Source organism: Malania oleifera, chromosome 9, assembly GCF_029873635.1.
Source record: "Malania oleifera isolate guangnan ecotype guangnan chromosome 9, ASM2987363v1, whole genome shotgun sequence".
In the NCBI taxonomy this organism is placed as follows: domain Eukaryota; kingdom Viridiplantae; phylum Streptophyta; class Magnoliopsida; order Santalales; family Ximeniaceae; genus Malania; species Malania oleifera.
In genome coordinates this window covers 54,649,554-54,669,706 of record NC_080425.1, presented here as the reverse complement: position 1 = coordinate 54,669,706, position 20,153 = coordinate 54,649,554, and the positions used below count along the sequence as shown (strand labels likewise).

The 20,153-nt window shown below is 34.0% G+C and overlaps 1 protein-coding gene across 1 annotated transcript; it reads right to left on the bottom strand.

Moving 5' to 3' along the window:
* Positions 1-11,867: 11,867 nt before the first annotated feature.
* LOC131164001 (uncharacterized) lies at positions 11,868-18,199 on the bottom strand. The gene is made up of 7 exons (XM_058120879.1): positions 17,837-18,199; positions 16,854-17,024; positions 14,177-14,341; positions 13,942-14,106; positions 12,810-12,944; positions 12,377-12,474; positions 11,868-12,269 (listed from the first exon to the last, which is right to left on the bottom strand). Exons 1-7 carry the CDS (start codon positions 18,011-18,013, stop codon positions 12,077-12,079), a joined length of 1,104 nt encoding a protein of 367 aa, XP_057976862.1. The 5' UTR covers positions 18,014-18,199; the 3' UTR covers positions 11,868-12,076.
* Positions 18,200-20,153: the final 1,954 nt, after the last annotated feature.

The window sequence follows — 20,153 nt, the reverse complement described above, 5'->3', positions numbered from 1 at the left end:
GTAAACTTGGGGAACAAGTTAGATACTCTTCTACATCTATAAATACACCCAAGCTAACTTGATTCAATACCAAGAATTCAATTCAGCATTCAAAATCTCTCTTAAGCATTCTGAAATTCTCAAAGCTCTCTCTTGCTCTCATCTTGCACGAAGTTTACTGAAGTCTTGCTGATTCTCTCAGTGATATTGTGCTTCAATTACTAATTATTTTATCTATTGAAAGAATCATACGGTGGAAAACTCTAAAGCTTCAATCTGAATTTCATATTGTGAATTTTATTGAAGTATATAGTTTTTGATCTGTACTAATCAGTTCTTTGAGGAGCAATTCTTGCACATCTTATTTCAAATATTTTTAGCAGATTGATTGACGGTTCAAGTGTTGAATTGTTGAAACAAATAGGGGAATATTGTTTGGAGAATGCGGGCTCTAGCCTTAACAAAGGAGTGTTGTAATCTGTGTTGTTCCGCTCGGAAAAGGAACTATTATAGTGAATCCTTTGGTGGTTTGCCAAGAACGAGGACGTAGGCTGTGTTAAAGTCAAACCTCGTAAAATGTTGTGTTTCTCTCTTCCCTACTCTTTACTTTTCAGAAAAATTTACAAACTGCGTGGATGCTTTATAAAACTCAGAATTCTGAGTGTTTGGTTGTTAAATAGACTAGAAGATAATTTTTTTGGTTTGATTAGCATTGATTGTGGAAACCGAAAGGGACTACTTTGGTTGATCATCCTTAACTTATTAAACTAAAAGTTTATTTAAAATTTGAACATTGGGAAGAAGTGTGTTTGTGAATTTTAACACAGGGCTTATACATATTCAGCAAGCATTACATATTGTTACAGGGCTATTGTTACAAGAATCAAATGATTGGTTATTTTGTTTTGGTTTTGGATGATTTGAATTAATTTTGTGATTGTGTTTGAGGTGTGCTTATTGTTATAACACTGAAGTATTAAAAAGGAAAATAAAATTTTTTAAAACCCAATTCACCCCCCTCTTGGGAAAGCTATTCCAATTTCCCATAAACCTAAGAATTAAGGAAGAATTTAAAAAATCATGTAATTCCTATTGGAGCCCATTCTTCCTTTAGTCTTGAGGGGTTTGCCTTCCTGATTACCCATATCATCTTCTTCCTCTGGCACTTCTAAATTGACAAGTAAACCAGACGTGCCCTTTCTTTCACAATATAGGCAAACTTTGAGCACATGTGAAAGGTTTTGCTTATTTATTCTATTTTTGTTTGATGAGGCATGAAACTTTTTATGATTAAGGTATTTATAGGATAATTTTGAATCCTTTGTGAAAAGATTTTCCTTTTTAACTCCTAAGGAGTTATCATGATTATTCTTTTCATTTTTGGCTTTGGATGATATTCTAGAATGATCATTCATTTCATCCTCCAAGCAAGTAATTTTCAAGCCTTTCTCAATATTTTTCTTCTCAAGGATAGCATGATATTCTTTTAGATCTTCTAATTGATTTGCTAACCTTTTATTTTCATTTTTCAAGAAAGTTTTCTTCTTAGACACTTTAACCAAAAAATTATGCTTTTTCAATAAAGTATTTTCTAGTTCCACGTTAGAAGGCATGCTTTCATCACTACATTTATCACATGATTCAATGCAAGATTTATCACAATAATCATCACATAAATCATTGCATGCATCATTAATAGTATCATCGCTAGATTCAATAGATAAGTCAGCACATAATGTATAGTAGCATTCAATACAAGAATCATCAATAGAAATAGAGTGAGAATCATATACCTCTTCGTCTGCTAATGCTATAAGGCCACACCTTTCTCCTTTTTGATCATTTGAGCCTAAAGCCTCGGGAGTGGTAGTCTCTTCTTTCTTAGACTTTCCATATCTTTTATATAGCTCCTCCAAAATTTCTCTCACACATTTACATGCCATGATTTCATAAAAATTTTTGGAATTTAAAGCACGATATAACATATCCATGGCATTAGAATTTGCATGCATCAAACGAACATCATTTTCATTCATTGGCATACAAATTCAACTAACAATCATCTGCCAAGCTCTCCAATCCATTGATTTTATAAATACACTCATTTTCTATTTCCACAAGGTGTAATTGACACCACAAAATATAGGAGGTTTGAAACATGATTGTCCCTCACCGAATGGGGATACACTAGTTTGAGCCATTGCGATCTTTAATACAAGTGGTTAAACTTTTTGCAATGAGGCTCTGATACCAATTGACGGTTATGGGGTAATCTTAATATGGGGTGAATTGGGTATTTAAAAATTTCTAAGTTAAGTGTGATCAATTTTAAGCCATAATCAGTATTGCACAACCTAAGTTCTTTCTAAGCAATTACAAATCCCAACAATAATTAACTAAGCAAATATTTAAAACAAATGCAGCAGTCTTGGTATTTTTCAATCAATAGTAAAACAATATAACTTAAGCGTTCAAAATACTCACAATAATTTAAATAAAAGCGTATAAGTGCAGAAATATAAAGAGTGTAGGGAAATAGAATAACACAAACACTTTTATTGAAATTCGGCAAATACCGCCTCTCAAGCCAACCAACTTGAGGATGCCACTACCTTGCTCACTTAACCAGGTGGAGCAACACCATTTATAAAATCTCCTTACAAGGCGGAGTCTCCCTAGCTCACTTACCAGGTGGAGCCAAACCATTTCTCCTTACAGAACGGAATCTCCCTAACTCACTTACTAGGTGGCACCAAATCGGTTATTCTTATAGGGCAAAGTCTCCCTAACTCACTTATCGGGCGGAGCAAAACTAGTTCTCCTTACAAGGCAAAGTCTCCTTAGTTCATTTACTGGGCAGAGCCAAACTGGTTCTCCTTACAGGGCGGAGTCTCCCTAGCTCACTTACCGGGCGGAGCCAAACCGGTTCTCCTTACAGGGTGGAGTCTCCCTAACTCGCTTAACCAAGCAGAGCCAAACCGGTACACCTTACAGGATGGTGCCATCCTCTTCAGGCCACGCCTGGAATACAAAGATGTGAAATAAATTTTCTTACAAATATGAATGCTTCTCAAATAAGTAGAGATGTGCAAAATGAAGTTCTATATACACTCTCAAATGATATGAAATTAAGCTCAGTAAAGTGTGTGAATTTTTTCAAGAATATTCTGCAATCTTTGAATAAAGTATATATGATAAATATTTCAAATATTCAACCCCAAATGATTTCTTCCAAAAAGATATTCAAAAATTTTGTCAAAGGGAAGCTAGGGTTTTTTTGCTCAAAATGATTTTTGCAATAGTGATTGATTAAGCTTTTGAATCTTGTCATGAATAGTGCTTAAAGATTCACAAGCTATATGAAGTTTCTCCAAAAATATTTTTTAAAAAAATATATGGAGAAACTCCAGCTTTACTCTCTAGAAATGATTTTCAAAATGAAGGAATAAAATGAGAGTAAATGCTTTGGATGAAGAAATAAATGCCCCAAATAAATACTCCTTTCAACAACCTTCAAAACCAATATCTTTGCAAGTGAAGGGAGTAAAGGAAAATCAAATCTCTCTTAAAAATATTTTTCAAATGAATCAGAGTAAGTGAGTATAAATTAAAGCAAAAAATATTTGAGAGATTCTTCAATATAATCAAAAGCTTAAGAAATGAATTATGAGAGGGGTATTTATAGACTTCTTTTAAAATATGACCATTAGGGACCTATTGGGCATAATTAGATTTGTTTAAACAAAAATTAATGACCATTTTGCGTTGAAAAATTGGGCATCTCGAGAGGTCCGGTCGACTGGGGACACCGCTGGTCGGCTGGCCCTTAGGCGATTTTCAAATCAACGAGAAATAGCATGCCGGCATGAAAAGCCGTCGAGTGGGTGAACAGTGTCGGTAGGCTACGCATTTTTAAGACCAAATGGCTGATCGGCTGGGCTTTGGATTTTTAGACAAAAAACGTGGTCCAGTCGGCTGGGGCTTTGTTAAAGCAGGTCAAATGCCAAGTTGGTTAGCTAGGCCTTGAAGCCTTAAGATGGCTGGTCTGCTAGGGCCTTTGAATTTTGGCCCAAAAACAGGGTCGGTCGATTGGGCCTTATAGAACATGTAAGGACCGGTCGGCCAGGCTCTAAGAAAAACTAATTTTTAGCCCACTTTTGTCCTCAAAATTATTTTAAAAACCTTTGTAAGTTTTTATCATTTTAGAAAACAATTTTTTTATGAAAGGTTTGGTCCCCTAAGGTCTGCCTATGGTCATATTTGACCTTAGCACCATATCATATAAGTCATGCATTATTACAGACAAAACCTAAATGCATTACAAATTAAACATATGTCTTCTTCTTCTTCTTTTGCTCTTCTGATTCTTCATGGAATACTTTAGACGATATGATCTTTAAGTTCTTTAGACTTCCACTTTTCGTTCCCTTATGTGTGTGTTGAATTATAAATCTATTCACATATTAGGCACACACATGAGCTACTTGTGTTTTGTCATTATTAAAATAGGAATCGAATTCAAAAGGTCAACACATCTCCATCCCATTTATTTTATCTACCATGTAGTTGGCTGACTTTTTCACAAAGTCTTACGCTATTTGTAATGACCCGAAGAATAATGGTATTTAAATAATAAAAAGGGAGGGAAATGGAAACAGTAACAGAAGGAGCCAGTCGACTTCATCGACGAATACAGGGGATTCATCGACGAGGATAACATAGGGTCTCGTCGATGAGGGTATATTTCGTCGACAATAAGATACCAAGAGGCTGTTATCTAAACTCTGAAATTCATCGACGAGGAGATGGTGTTCATCGACAAACCTTCTTCATGACCTCATCGACGAGATGACGTGGCTCGTCGATGAAGGCCAGTGTATAAATAGTGTTTAACTCATATTTTAAGCAGAATTTTCAGCAAAAACTTTACTTTCTTTCTCCTCTTCGGTTTCTCTCCCTTATCCCTGCGATTTCGGCCCCGTTAGTCGCTAGATCGACTATCTAAGGCTACCATGATGCTCCTAGGGAAGTTCTCTTCAAGTCTGCCGGAGCGGATCATTGGTGGGACGAAGTTGGAATTCATCCCAAATTCAGGGTAAGGTCTTTTAAGAAAAATTTGGTTTTCCAACAGTTGTAAAAAATACAGTAGACGTAAAAATAGTGATATTTTGTTCTGGGATATAGGGTTTTCAGGGTGTTGAGTTGAAAACCCTGCGGGTGTAGGAGCCATCACAGTAGGGGGATTTTAGCAGGAATCAAGTTAGGGAAATATGCTATGCTAGGCAGTTCTAGAATGATTTTCAGTATGAAATGTATATTTTTACCAGGTTATTATTCATAGCAAAACTTTATACAGTTTATCAATTATGAATAATATGTTTTAAATTACTGCGTGGCCTGAGAATATAGATATAGTACAGAAACATGTTTTACAATATTTTTAAGAGTTATGTTTTACAGAATATACAAACGGTGGATATGTTTTATAGCAATTACAGAATACCATGATTATACAGTTTTCAATACCATGACATACAGTTTTACAGTTATTCCAGAAATACAGTTGATACAGATACAGTTTACCATAGCGTCATGGTTAATACAGTTATTATAGAATCATGGTAAAATAGATAGTTGTATATAGAGATGTATTATATAGTATTAGACCTTGATGGACCATTACAGATTACAGAGCATGGTACCTGTAACAACCCGGGTAATTTTTAAATAATTTAAGATAATAAAGAAGATAGAAAGGGAAAGAAGAACAAATTTGAAAAAGTAGCAGCAATCGTTCGTCAACGAATAGATTGGTCTCGTCGATGAATGTTCTTCTGAGCTCATTGATTAGGGTATGTGTCTCATCGATGAGGAAATACCGAGAGGGGGTTTTTCACGAACTGAAATTCATCGACGAGCACACTATTTCGTCACCGAATTTTGTATAGGACTCGTTGACGAATCGATGTGTCTCATCGACAAATCCCTATGTATAAATAGTGGATTCTTTCCATTCCAACGCGAAAATTTTTCATGTTCCCCTTCTCTCTCTAGGAATTTCGGCCCTTCCACCTTCTCTCTTCGATTACAGACTGGATTTTTGCCGGTTCGACAATCTGAGGCCACCATGACACTCCTGGAAGAGTTCTCTACAAATTTGCTGGAGTGGATCGTCGGAGGGACTAGTTAGGAATTCATCCCAGACTTAAGGTAAGGTTTTTTATGTAAACTTTGGCTTTACCCTAGTTGTAGGAAATATTATATGCGAAGAAATACTGAAGTTTAGTTTTGGGAGATGTGGTTTTCAGGGTATTGAACAGGGAACCCTGCGAGTGCAGGACTAGTTATTCTAAAAGGCTTTTCAGGAATTAGGTAAAGGGAAATATTTTATAATAGCTTTTAGTAATTATTTAAAATGACTAATTTTGGGTAAAAATTCCTACATATACAGGTATAGTTTTCTGAACCAAACTGATATTGAAAATATTGTTTTAATTATGTAAGTATTAAATTGGGAAAAATTGTGTGGTTGAAACCATTTTGATCATTAAATGATTGTTGAGCATAGTGGAATAAGAAAATTGTTAAGATTGTGTATGTCATTTGACTGAAATTCTTGTCTGGTTGAATACACTGATTGGATTGTGAACAATGTTTGGTTGATAAAACTGGATGGTTCAGTATATTATGGTATTTGCGTGGACATGGTTGATTGGTCAGGTTTGTGATTGATCTGTGGTGTGGTTCATGTAAATGACGATACAACGTTGGCAATGGTATGAGGAGGTCATTATATCGTACCTAGTATAACCATCATATAACGTTGGCAGTGGTATAAGGAGGTCGTTATATGGATGTTTATACTGGGAGGTAAACATCGGCAGTGGTATGAGGAGCTTGTTTACCTATTTATCATGAATAGGGTGTTTGTTTGTAATCTGCATGATTTGATTAGTCATGTGTGGACTTTTATGTTGTGGATTGATTAGTTCTATGTGGACCAGTCCTGTGTGGACATTTATACTATGCTTTGATTAGTCCTGTGTGGACCAATCCTGTGTGGACATTTATACTGTGCTTTGATTAGTCCTGTGTGGACATTTATACTGTGCCTTGATTAGTCCTCTGTGGACCAGTCATGTGTGGACCTTTATGTTGTGGATTTATTAGTCCTATGTGGACTAGTCCTGTGTGGACATATGTGTTGTGTGGATCCAATATTGATTAATTATGGCGTGGGTATATTTGTGAAATTTTGTGAAGTGATTGTGTTAACTGTGTACGAATTTTAATTAATTAAGTTTTTTGGGTAAAGTAGATTATTCCATCTGAGAGCTTGCTGAGGAAGGCGAGTACTCTGGTAATTATTTGTGGATACCGGGGTAGAGGGAAGCCACTTGTATGGGTGGGTGATCTTCCCCATTCTGGATGACTTTACCTGAATACACAACCTGAGGACTTACTAAGAAAGGTGAGTGTCCTGGTGTTAGCACTAGAGCATAGGGAACCCACTTGTATAGGCAAGTGGATTTCCCTATTCTTGGAAACTAACATTAAAATACTGATTGGTTATGGGTATGTGACTTGATGATAAGGACGTTGATCCTGTGCGATTATAGGCATGTTTTCTGGCTTATTGTGAACTGTGCGTACACCTGAGATGGATATTTTAAATTGTATTATAAACACTTCAGCCACATGCTATTATAAACTATTTCTTCCTTACTGAGAGGTGTCTCACCCTGTTAAATGTTAAATCTTTTCAGGTTATCCAAGACATCGAACTTAGATAGCTCCAGGGCGAGATAGTTTTGTGAGTTAAACATAGCAGATCGGATATGTATTTAGTTTATGTTTAATATTTATTAATTCTGGATTTATAATATGAAGGATTAGGTTGTAGTTATTATGGATCAATGTATGTAAATATAGCACTCTAGTATTTTCTATTGAAGATATTTATTATTTCTGCTGAGTGAATGGTATCAGAGATGTGTGTTGGTCTCTTAACGCACTGGGCCTCGCGTGGCGGGTTCGGGGCATTACAGTACCGTTGTTATATACAGAATAGAGTGCAACCACCTATTTAGATAATACGTGGTAAGTAGGTCGATCGTGCCCACATATGGACAGGCTCCCCATCAGATATGGGTTGAGGAGGGCTGATTAGACTGATGGAGTATAGTGGTTTACCCTGGTCGGCCAGCCAGGTTAGATCCCGCCTATAGGCCGCACAACTCTGTCATGAGGGGTTAAATCATGACATATAGTTATCCATCCAAGGAAGTTTTCAGTTATTATTATGTATGTACAGTTTCACAGAAACGGGGAATATACTTATATATATATTAAAAGTATTATGTATAAAAAACTAAAATACAAATATGTTGAGCAACATGGAAAGGGCAGTGGTTTATATTACTTGTATTGTATTTACAGATTCAGCTATACATGATTATATAGAAACTGATTTTCATAGTATATTAACTCATTTGCTACACACTAACAATAGCATATTTCATCTTACTGAACGTTGACTCGTTCCATTACTTTAACATTTTTTAGGTGATCCAGGTAGGCGAGCAGATCAGGCTCGCAAGTAGTGGGGCTTCAATACTGCCCTATCAGTAAAGTGAGTATTTTTTGGAGTATTTCTGTATAGCCCTAACCCAGTGAGGGTATTTTGGGAAACAATCATATATGTATAGTTTGGGAACATTGTAACTCTTTGGTATTGTACATATTTATATATGGTGGTGGTTGTGCGATTTTAGCTTCTTACTACTTAAGTGGATAACTAATTTTATATAGGAAGGTATCAGAGAAATGGAATTTCACAATAATTGTTGGTAAAAAAAAAAAAAAAAACTCAGTTAATTTAGCAGGACGTTACACTATTTGTCATTTCCAGTTTATACTCGGTAAACTCTCGATGCTTCTCGGTACGCCATCGTGATTTTGAGGGGGAATATTAGATAATATTTTATATATTGTAATATTTTTGTTAAGGGGCAATTTAGTCTTTGTATCATTATTAGGGTTAAGTTTATTGTACTCAATATATATATATATATATATATATATATATATATATATATATATATATATATATAAAGCACAGATGCAAAGGTCTTGTTGGCCTCTTGTGCGACAACTCTCTCTCTCCTTGCATTTTGATCATGAATCCTTTCATTACAAACCTTAAATGGCATAGTAAAATTAATTCAAGTTGGATAATAATACACATAGATGTGTAATTTTATAATATATTGTCCAAGTGGATAACAAACACATAGTCATAATATTAGCTTGGTTAGTATATTTGTGGATTAACCGAACTAACTAAATAGTCAAATTGTGTTATTATTAGTGTGATCACAAAGATGTGGAGGGTACCTAATACCACTATGATTAAAATATGAGAAATGAGAAATAGTTGTTGATTAATTAACTCCTTATCTAAAGTATTGGCTAAAAAACTAATAAAAATAAACATCGAGGGGCATGTGTGTCTTGAATCCTTAACATAAACTACTAATAATGACAACCAACATTTGTGATTGGAGATCCCATGAACTAGGTTTAATGGATAATAATAAGTCATTGAATAGTTTGGTGAGCACTATTATTTGTTTTGATCATTCCTATAGTGTTTTAAATGTTGCAATTGTAGCGATTGTGAGGTTGAATTTATCTCCCAATAAATTTATATCATTTGTTAGATGATGTGTTTAATAATAGTTACACAATGGATTTACTTATGTGAGTGTGGAAGTTGGGCCGATTTCCATTATTGTAGATCCCATGAATTAAGTACACTTGGTAATAACAAATCATTAAGTAGTTTGGGGAACACTATTATTTGCTTTGATCATACCTATGGTATTTTGAATGATGCAACTTTAATGTCTGTGAGATTGAATTTATCTCTTAATAAATTCATATCATTTGTTAGGCAATGTATTTAGTTACAGTTACACACATTATGAATTTACTTATTTGAGTGTGAAAGTGGAGCCACTTTCAATGAAAGTTTACTTAGCTACAACTTTTTAGAACACTCATGAATGTTCGGGTATGGTGCATGACTATTCATACCATCCTACAGAAGTTTTGTGTCTAAAGATTTTATGTGAGTGAGATGTTTATAGCGTCACGCTAAAAGAATTTGGTTTAAGAATTCAATGTTCACCAAGTTCTTGTAACTCATAATATATTTTCTCTAAGTGCAATTCAAATTGAAAGGTATTGTCACCCAATGCATTACATGTAGTGGTTACCTAACACTGACCTTTTATCTTTGTTCGATTTTTTTTTTTTTTAATTTGAACCATGTGAAGAATTGTTGATATTAATGTTAGATGTTTCAATAAAAAAAATATTTGTTTAAGAAAAGTTATAGATTAGTCGTTAGTTTTATTTTAATTAAGTATACACTAAATTTAATATATTAGTTTTAATATTTTGAAAACATTAACCATTACTTTAACAATTTCATATTTATGATGCTAGAAATTACATTTAATTTTACCTATATAAATTGTGATTCAACTTCATTTCAAGATACATTTTTCTTTTTTGAAATAACTTTATCTTCTACTCTTTCTTTAAAGATTTATATTTTATTGGGTAACTGAAAATGACACTACATCGCTTATAAATCTGGTGTTTGTGAGTGCACACAAAATCGAGTCAGATGGATAATCCTGAAAATCATGTGTAGTGACTATATGCACAAAAAAATATTTTTTCGTAGGCACAAGATCGGCTTTAAGGACAGTGGTCCTTCCACGCCTCAACATCTACTAAGTATTTATATTTTTATTTAATATTAATTATATTAATAAATACTTTTCCTTCTAGTATAGGCCATCATCAAATTTTGCTTGTGAACACTAATTTGTTTGAAATATATATACTCTTACAATGAAGTTGCCCTTTTAAACTTGAAATAAAGGTAAAAATCTCCCTTTTAGCTTTGTTATTTTGGTACTCATCTTCTTGGCAATTTTTAAAATGCAAGTTATTTCTTAATATTTAGTCTGTTGCAATTAAATTTTTGTCATGAATTGATGATTCACAGTTAATTAATATCTTATCATTAATTAATTTAATTAAAATAATAATTCTGTCATTTATTCTATTTTTTAATTTAGTATTAGTTTACTATATTTGTGGTAAAATTATTAATCCTTGTACAAAAATTCATCTCATGAATCGTGAATATCACGTGGAAGAACACCGATATAATTATGCAATCTATTAATAAACGTGGTAACTTTATTTTGAAATTATTCGAGTGATGGTAAATTGATTATCTAACAAGAAATCAAAAAATGCAAATAAATTATTTAACGTATTGACAGAAGGCTTAATTGCATAAACAAAATGATTTTGTTATGGCAATTAATAAAAACCAAAAAGCACTTGGAATTGGACCAATAACAAACATCATACAGCTACTAGTAATATAAGCTATGATATTTAGGTAGGCTTTGATTCTCATTTTTGAAACTAATCTTTATTAGTTCGATTTTAATTTTAGGTGTCAACTCGCCTAGAATCAACAAAATAATACTCCCAAGTCAAATGAATGCTAATTATTTTTTTAAAAAAAATTTACCTAATATATTTTAGAAACAAAGCTCTAATGAAAATTCTATATCGTAAAGACACACATAGACTATAGAATACAAGTGTGCAACGATATACACGTGTCTACGCCTATATATTTTTATGGACTCATCAAATTTGATAAAATTACTTTAAAGAATGTGTATCAACTATCTGAGCAATGCCAAGCATTTTCATACAGGACATTTACACTAGATAATTTATTTATTTTTTTTAATTTTTAAAATATAAAACTGCAGAAAATTAAAAACAACTTTTAAAAATATGGATCCAATTATGGCCATCAATACAAATAGTTCATCGTTCAAAGATTCATATTATTCTACAATACCACGACCTACATTCACAAAACCAGCAAGCATATAATAGGAGAGATGGTCTGCCACAGCCGTGTGGTTGTGATTTGAGAAGAGACACATACGACTCAAGAAGCCACAAACTCCATGCTATTATACTTGCTGTTTCATGCAGCCATGACTTCCTCAATTTCGACAAATCGACCTGCCTCAATTGAAAGTTGTGCCGCAACTCCCATAGCAACTGAAATCAGTCCATCATGCAGATTCACAGCAGGAGCTCCTTCATCTTTAGCTCTAATTGCAGGCAGGAAGGTAAGGTGTTCCAAATAGCTTGATCCGTGATGCAGCCCATCATATCTGATGAATTAACCAAGAACATTTTAGAGAATTTTTGCTAAAAATTTTGAACGAGAAAAGTGTCTCTTAACACACTTAAACAATGCAAACTTTGAGAGCAGCCTCACTTTATTCGCTCATCCTCAGCTTTTATAGTTTGGACACCGCTTTTTCCAGACACACGCGTGCCCAAACGCACAATACTCTCTGGAACAAATGCCTCGCCCTATCAGCAGTTCAGCATTTGAGGAAAAAGTGGGAAAGAGCACCGAAAACAATAAGGAAAAAGACATAGCAAAATGCTGTTAGAGAGCTGGAACAGTCATAGTGGAATATTTATGCCAATTTAATTTATGCCCTATTCTGACTGAGATGCACAAGATACTTATTCTGCCTGAGATGCATGCAAGATATCCATCAAGTATAGAGCCCATTATGCACAAAATGTTGGTGAAACTACACATGCCATAGCCCCTCAGATTCAGTTGCAACGCAGGTAGATTTTTTTTCCTTTTTTTTTGGGGGGCGCGGGGGGGGGGGGGAGAGAGAGAGAGATTTAACCTTCCCAATGTCACCAACAACAGATATTTCTTGCTCGTTTTTACTCCCTTCAGCAAACATACAAAGGTCCAGCATGCCTCGAGAACCATTTTCAAATTCAACAATTACATATGCATTGTCAATAATGTCTGGCACCTGCACAAAAGAGAGAGACAAAAGAAAGAGAGCAGAAGCAAGAGAAAGCGGCCTCAAGATTTTCTTTTTCTTTAACGTAATTTTTACTTGGTCTTTCTGATCATCAATTGAAATTTCAAGCAAAGAGAGATCATGCTTGGCAGAGCAGGCCTCCGGACCTTAAGTAATGTTAATTCGAACTCAAATAGAAGTGTCCAGATTCTCAAGTCAATTTAGGCAAAAGCAAAAGACCATCTTAAAATTAAGTGTGTCAAAACAAAATACACTCTCGAGCCAACAATTGTTTCTGTGCATGTGCACATGAGAGAGAGAAAGTTTGGATCATTACAACATTTTGAATCAGTCTACAAGCTCACCAAAAGAACCATTGTAAGCCCATGAAGAGCCAACGAATGATGGGAACCAATATGAAAAAAAAAAATCAAGAATAAAATATGTAGCAAGATCATTAACAGAATTCACATCACATTAATCTCTTTTTAGTAACTTGTTACACTCCATAAAAACTCTCATTATAAAGAAATGAAAAAGTCTAGGACGGGAGCTTTAACTAAATAAATTGTCATTACATGAGCAACAGACCCAAAAATCACCTGCATTTCTTTCACAAAGTTCTACAACAAGGGTTGACTGTCAAGACCCCAGCTCCCAAACCCCAAACAGAAGACATGCGCAGACAAATAGCACAATGATAGACATCTAAAAAAGCAGAGACTTGAGCAATTGATAATTTCAACAGAACAATTTTATACCAAAGCTAACGAGTTTGATTGAATTATTGATATCATGCTAACCAGGCTGCCTTTCTATGGCTTTTTAACTACAGCCAGATAATCCTATCCGAAATTTACTTTTTAAAGGCTGGAGCATTCTCATGTACAAGAATAGTATAAAAGCCCTTCAGCTACATAGCCAAGGAGCAATACCATTATCCAACACTTTCCAAATAGACAAGTGCACGTTATATCTTTTTAATTTCTGTTTCACCAGACCCTACCTTTCCATCATAAACTTCATCTTTGTGATTAACATCAATAGCACCAGAAGCCATCACACGAACAGGATTTGCACCAACGAAGAGTCTCATCAGATCAAAAAAGTGACAGCACTTCTCTACCAGAGTTCCCCCTGAGTTAGCATTAAACCGGTTCCAGTTGTTCACCTATTACAAGCAAAAGGGAATAAAATTAATGCCTGCAACGACAACATGGAAAACCAAGTTCCAAATTTACCTTAACCAAAAATGGAAACCGATGCTCCCGGATTGCCACCATTTTGACCTGTCCTAGTGTTCCACCCCTGACTATCTGTATCAGTTTAGCAATAGGCGGCATATATCTGTACTCAAGTCCGACTTGTACCAATACATCTGGCCTCTTACTCGCAGCACCTACAACCTAACTCCATAATTCACTAAGATTATGACATATAAAAACCTAGGAAGAAGATTTCAAAGAACCAGTGTAAGTGCTTTCATATCCAGAGGGTGCATTTTCAACATATGAGCTAGTACACATGCATGCTGCAGCATATGAACTCACACAAACAATGGGGTGTTCGGTACTAAAACATAAACAACAAGATTTTAAGTATAATGACAAAACATCGTGGTATGCTGTAACAAATGCTTGTATCTGATTCTCATGCAAATATAAAATTTACAACAAGAACTGATAATTTTTGCACAAAGCCTGTGATTTTACTCTTATTTTTTGCATTGTCTCCCAGAACCAAAGGCAGTTCCATCAAATTTATGTCATTGACATAAGATAACTGTTATGCACAGCAGAAATGTGAAAAGAAGGAGAAATGTAACCACGGGATAAATTATAAAGAACACTACTAATCTACGAGAACTAATGTGGATCACCCTAAGAGAGAGATTCACTATAATGTAGAGAAACAATGCAACATAGAGAGTAAAAGCTTAAAAAAAAAAGCATAAGAACGACCTCCTCATACGTGGTGTACCAGGCCACTTATTCTATCCCCAAGTCTCATGACCACAGAAGGTGAAATTCAAAACTCCTACCAAAACAATACCACAAATCCATATGCACCTCTCTCTCTCTCTCTCACACACACACACACACACACACCCCTAGTTAATTGCTCACCCATATATTCATAGAGCATCAAAAGTCCTTGCAGAGAAAAAAGATGACACTAAAAAGTCCTCTGGTTCAAATAATCTTTGAGGATTCCTGGGACTGTGAATTGGGAATTCAATGTCCATGTTTTGTTTGTTCTGGAAATCTTACACAGCACACTTCTAGGAACTGTTAGATTGTCAATTTACCTAAAACTTTAAGTTGTTAGATTGTGGGCCAACAATGTATAGAAAGCTTTAACACTCCCCCGCACGTGGAGAGATAAACACAAGATAAATAAAACCCATGACAGGGAACACAATAATTTTTTAAACGCACACAATAAACGCGGGCAACAAGACTTGAACCCAAGACCTCCTGATAACCAGTTCTGATACCATATTAGAGTATCACCTTACCTAAAAGCTTAAGCTATTAGGTCGTAGGCCAACAATATATATCAAGCTTTAACACTCCTTGCACGTGCAGCTCGACAGCACATGGAGAGATAAACACACAATAAATAACGCCCATGATAGTGAACACAATAATATATTTTAAACATGAAACAATAAACACAGGCAACAAGATCAGAACCCAGGACCTCCTGGTAACCGGCCCTGATACCATGTTAGGTTACCATTTTACCTAAAAACTTAAGCTATTAGGTTGTGGGTCAACAATGTATATCAAGCTTTAATAGGAACCACTATGCCCACAAAATATTACCATCTAATTTTTGGTAATTTGGATTCCCAAGGGAAAGGCATCCTATTCTAAGACAAGTGATTCCCCAAGCCAAATGCCTAGCAACAGTAACTTTCCTAAACACAACTCCAAATGCCCCAAGAAATTCCTAGACATTATTGTTTCCTAATAAAACTCTATAAGCATGATAAAGTTATACAAGAAATTTGACATAAATTTCCTAAAAGAACTTTTATTCATGGATAAATCCTTTTTTAGCAAACAAAATACAAATGCTTGTTATTAATTAAGATAGCCAATTAAAAATCAGAAACCAGCCATCAAAGTTCTCTATGAACCATTCTTGTTAGATTACCACTTCACCTAAAAGCTTAAACTGTTAAGTTGTGGGCCAACAATGTATATCAAGCTTCAACAGTCCCTTGCACGTGCAGCCTAATAGCACGTGGAGAGATAAATAACACCCATTACAGGGAATACAATAATTTTTTAAGCACCACACAATAAACGCAAGCAATGAGACTAGAACCTAGGACCTCATGATAATAAACTCTGATAACATATTAGATTATCACTTTACCTAATAGTTTAAGTTGTTAGGTTGTGGTAACAATGCATATCAAGCTTTAACAATTCCAGTTAGAAAAAAGGAACCAACTATCAAAACACTCTATGAACCATTCTCCAGGTTTATTGAAGAAGAAATTTGAAAAAATTCTAACGTGTAGATTTTACATGGTGGGTGACAACACAAGATATCCTGCATGGGAAATCATCCAAGTTGTTGCTAAGCCCAATAAAAATAAATTAACATGCTTGTGATGAAGTTGCAGCATCTAATTGCAATGATTTTTGGTTGGGAGACTTAATTTGTATAAATTATCAAATAAATTAATTAGAATAGCAAAACAAATAACTTACCTCTAAGTGCACGTAACCAGAATTCATGGATGTAGTTCAAAATTGTTCAAGAATATAATGCAAAAAAATTCCTGCATTTTTCAGAAGATTCCGCGCAAAATGCCAATGAACTCTATCTACACTGCAACATGACAAGCAAGTGTGTGTGTGTGTGTGTGTGTGTGTGTAAGTAGTCATGCATATTCCATACCTTTTTGCAATCTGCAACTGTCGTGCACAATGGCTTCTCAACCAGAACATGATGAGGTTTCGGATGGGCAATGATATCCATAAGGATTTGATAATGGGTCATGTTTGGAGTTGAGACAATTACCACATCACAAAGCCCACTGTCCAGAAGTTCCTGGTGTCCTGAGAAAACCTTTAAACTTCCTAAATCATCATACTTATGTGAAGTACTACTTTGAAAAGTGAAACTTAGGCCATTTGGTTTGTAATAGAAGTATTTTTCTTGCCTTTAAGAGCTAAAAAATAGACGTAATCTTTGCTTCTTGAAGCAAAAATGGTATCTCCTCGGAACCTAAGGGATAAAAAATCAATGTACTTCAATGTTGCCAAGAAAACAATGTATTTCGAGTTTGAAATTCAACAATTAAATGTCAATACTCCACTTTTTGAAGTAGCAAGTAAATAAGCACTGACCATGGATGAGACTGTTTTGACCTCGCCTATACAGATGCTTCAACCCTAATTGATTTAGGTGCAAATGACATGGCATTATAGAGTTCACATGGCAGATCAAATTTGCTAATTAATCAACTAGAATCTGCAAGTCTGAGACGGGGGGTATACTACAGGGTAGATAGATAAATAAAATTTAGAGATTTTTTTTTAGATAATTGATCATGTGATTCTTCACTTGAATAAAAAGAGTGAAATTTCTCGACTGATCCCTGCTTTTGCTTTGAAAATAAATACAATTCCCACCAACTTTCTTTGAGGCGGCTGTCTTTGAAGCATTCTGAGACTATCCTCTTTGTTTCCGAAAGCTCATATTAGAACCATTTTTGCTTTCAAAAGCAATAGAAGTCTTTCCAACATTCTAAAATTGTGTTTAGGAGCTTGGAAATTGAAACTTGTCTTTGGAGTTGCATTGAGTTTCGTTTAAAATTCAAAAAACCTAAAATTTATGCTCCAATCACCGAAACAGTTGATGAGCTGAGTAACGCCTACCTTGAGGGACCAGTCGAAGGATTGAGCTAAATCCAGAGCGAGTTGTTGGGAAGGGAGGTGAGGATCGGCGACGCAGACGACAGCAACGCCTTCGTTACGGAGGTGAGACAAGTTGATGAGGTGTTCTCTTCCCATCATGCCCACCCCTATGATTCCGTACTTCACAGCGTCCACCATTGCAGCTTCTTACCTTCCTCTCACTTGTCCTCCGTCCGCTGGAGCTCCATGTTTGTTCCTTTGGGTAGACCTGTCAAAGCCGTTTGGCTCGGATAATCCCGGCGGATAAGGTGAATTATCGGGGTGAAGAAATCATTTCGACTCGTTTAAGCGTCGGATAAGGCGATTTTAGGTCAAATAATTCACAGTAAATGAATGTGTAAATCTGTCATTTATCAAATATAATTTTATTAATAATTTATTTTATGTCATAATAATTTAAGTTGTAAACGACACCGATTAGTTTGCGTATTAATTTTTCTAATAACTATATCAATCATTCAATCGTTTATACTAATTCACAACTCCTGATTTATGTTGGTAAAACTGTAAGCATTAAAAATTAATCATTCATCAAACCGTCAATGGTTATATTTGTTCATTGTAAATTCAAATGACGAAAATCCAAGGCAAATCATTACAATAAAAACTAAGGAGCGTCAAAATCCAAAGTCAGTTGTCCGAGAATCATATATGCTAACAAATCAGAATCTATTGATTCAAAAGGAGCTTATATGTCAATAATGTTGAGTTTATCTCAAATCATGTGATTTATGATATTTTATTTATTATTACCTATATCGTGTAATCGTGTTTAAATACTTCTACTTTTATCTTCTCTAAAGCACGTAGTGTTCACGACTCAATTATTTGAATAAAAATATCATTGTTCTTTAAAAAAAAAAAAATTTAAGTGGGTTGACGGATATCCACTAGATAAAACCAACCAAATTTGCTAAGGAGGCGGATATGAAAATGAAAAACCATATTCGACTCACTTAGCAAACGGTTGATTATAAGTCGATTAACACGGGTCGAATGTAGGTTGTATTAATGGATTTTTATCCATTTTGTCAGGTCTACTTTTGGAGGAAGAAAAATATATTCCAAAAAAAAAGGTCAAAAAGACAATAATAATAGATTACTTCTCAGCATAAAAATGTTTTCATAATGACTTTCTCAGAAATTTTATTCTTAAAAATACAATGTCGATTGATGAAGTTTAATCATTCATTTTATGCACATTTCATACTTAAATTTCTAATTAATTTTTACTCTTTGTTAATTATCACATGATGTTAACATGAAGTAAAATTTAAAAATAAAACAATTAAATAAAATAATTATAATACTCTTTATTTTTTATAATATTTTAATTTATATTATTTTGCACTTTTATTATCTAATTATATCTTTTAAAAATATTATTTTGATGAAAATAAATATTTTTTTATTAAATCTCTAATCTATTTTAATTCTACAACAAATACTTGTTGACTTTTATTTTTTATTTTTTATTTTCATAACTTTTAAGTACTGAATATTTGTATCTATAAAACGATGGCCAATGACAAGGCTCCAAAATATCAATCCTCAACTCTCAAAATTTTCACATGTTAAAAGTTTGAGACTAATTAGTCCTTGGCTAAGATTTCAAATTTTACAATTTTTTTGGTCTATTATTATTAAATTGTATTTAAAAATAATAATAAAAGAAATCTTATATTTTCCTTAAATTTTATAATTCTTAAAATTTGAAATTTCTTAACTAAATTTAGATTGTTGAAGACTTAAATTTCTCAACCTAATTGGTCATGTAGATATACATACTTATTTTAATAAAAATTAATCCTTATTATATAGATATTTTAATTTTTAAATGTTTAGTTAAACCTTGATTACATGGAAACTTTTGTACATCAAAACTTTTAGTTGTATTTTGTTAAAATTTTAATTATGTAAATTTTAAATCTCGAAAGGTTTAAAATTTAAACGTCTTAATATTATTTATTCAAAAAATAAGTATATGAAAATTTTAGAATCTTGATTAGTTAAAAATATTTTCCAATACAAATCTATTAGTTGTCCCAGCCCAAGAGTATATAGTCGAGAGGGGGGTGAATGGACTCTTTTGCGGAATTACAAACTTTCTCTACAAAATAAAACACTTGGCAAGATGCAAACAATTATATCACAATATATGAAATTTAAATCATACATAAGACAAATAATAAAGAGTATAGGGAGAGAAAATCAATATCGACATTTTTACGTGGTTCAGCACCAAACCTACATCCACACCTTAAGACCAACTCAAGGA

Excerpts from the sequence above, each read along its gene's own strand:
- LOC131164001 (XM_058120879.1), bottom strand. The coding sequence starts at position 18,013 with ATGGTGGACGCTGTGAAGTACGGAATCATAGGGGTGGGCATGATGGGA. Across the intron at positions 14,342-16,853 it reads CAGTTGCAGATTGCAAAAAG|GTTGTAGGTGCTGCGAGTAA; the intron begins GTATGGAATATG and ends TTATGGAGTTAG. Across the intron at positions 12,475-12,809 it reads TTGTTGGTGACATTGGGAAG|GGCGAGGCATTTGTTCCAGA; the intron begins GTTAAATCTCTC and ends AACTGCTGATAG.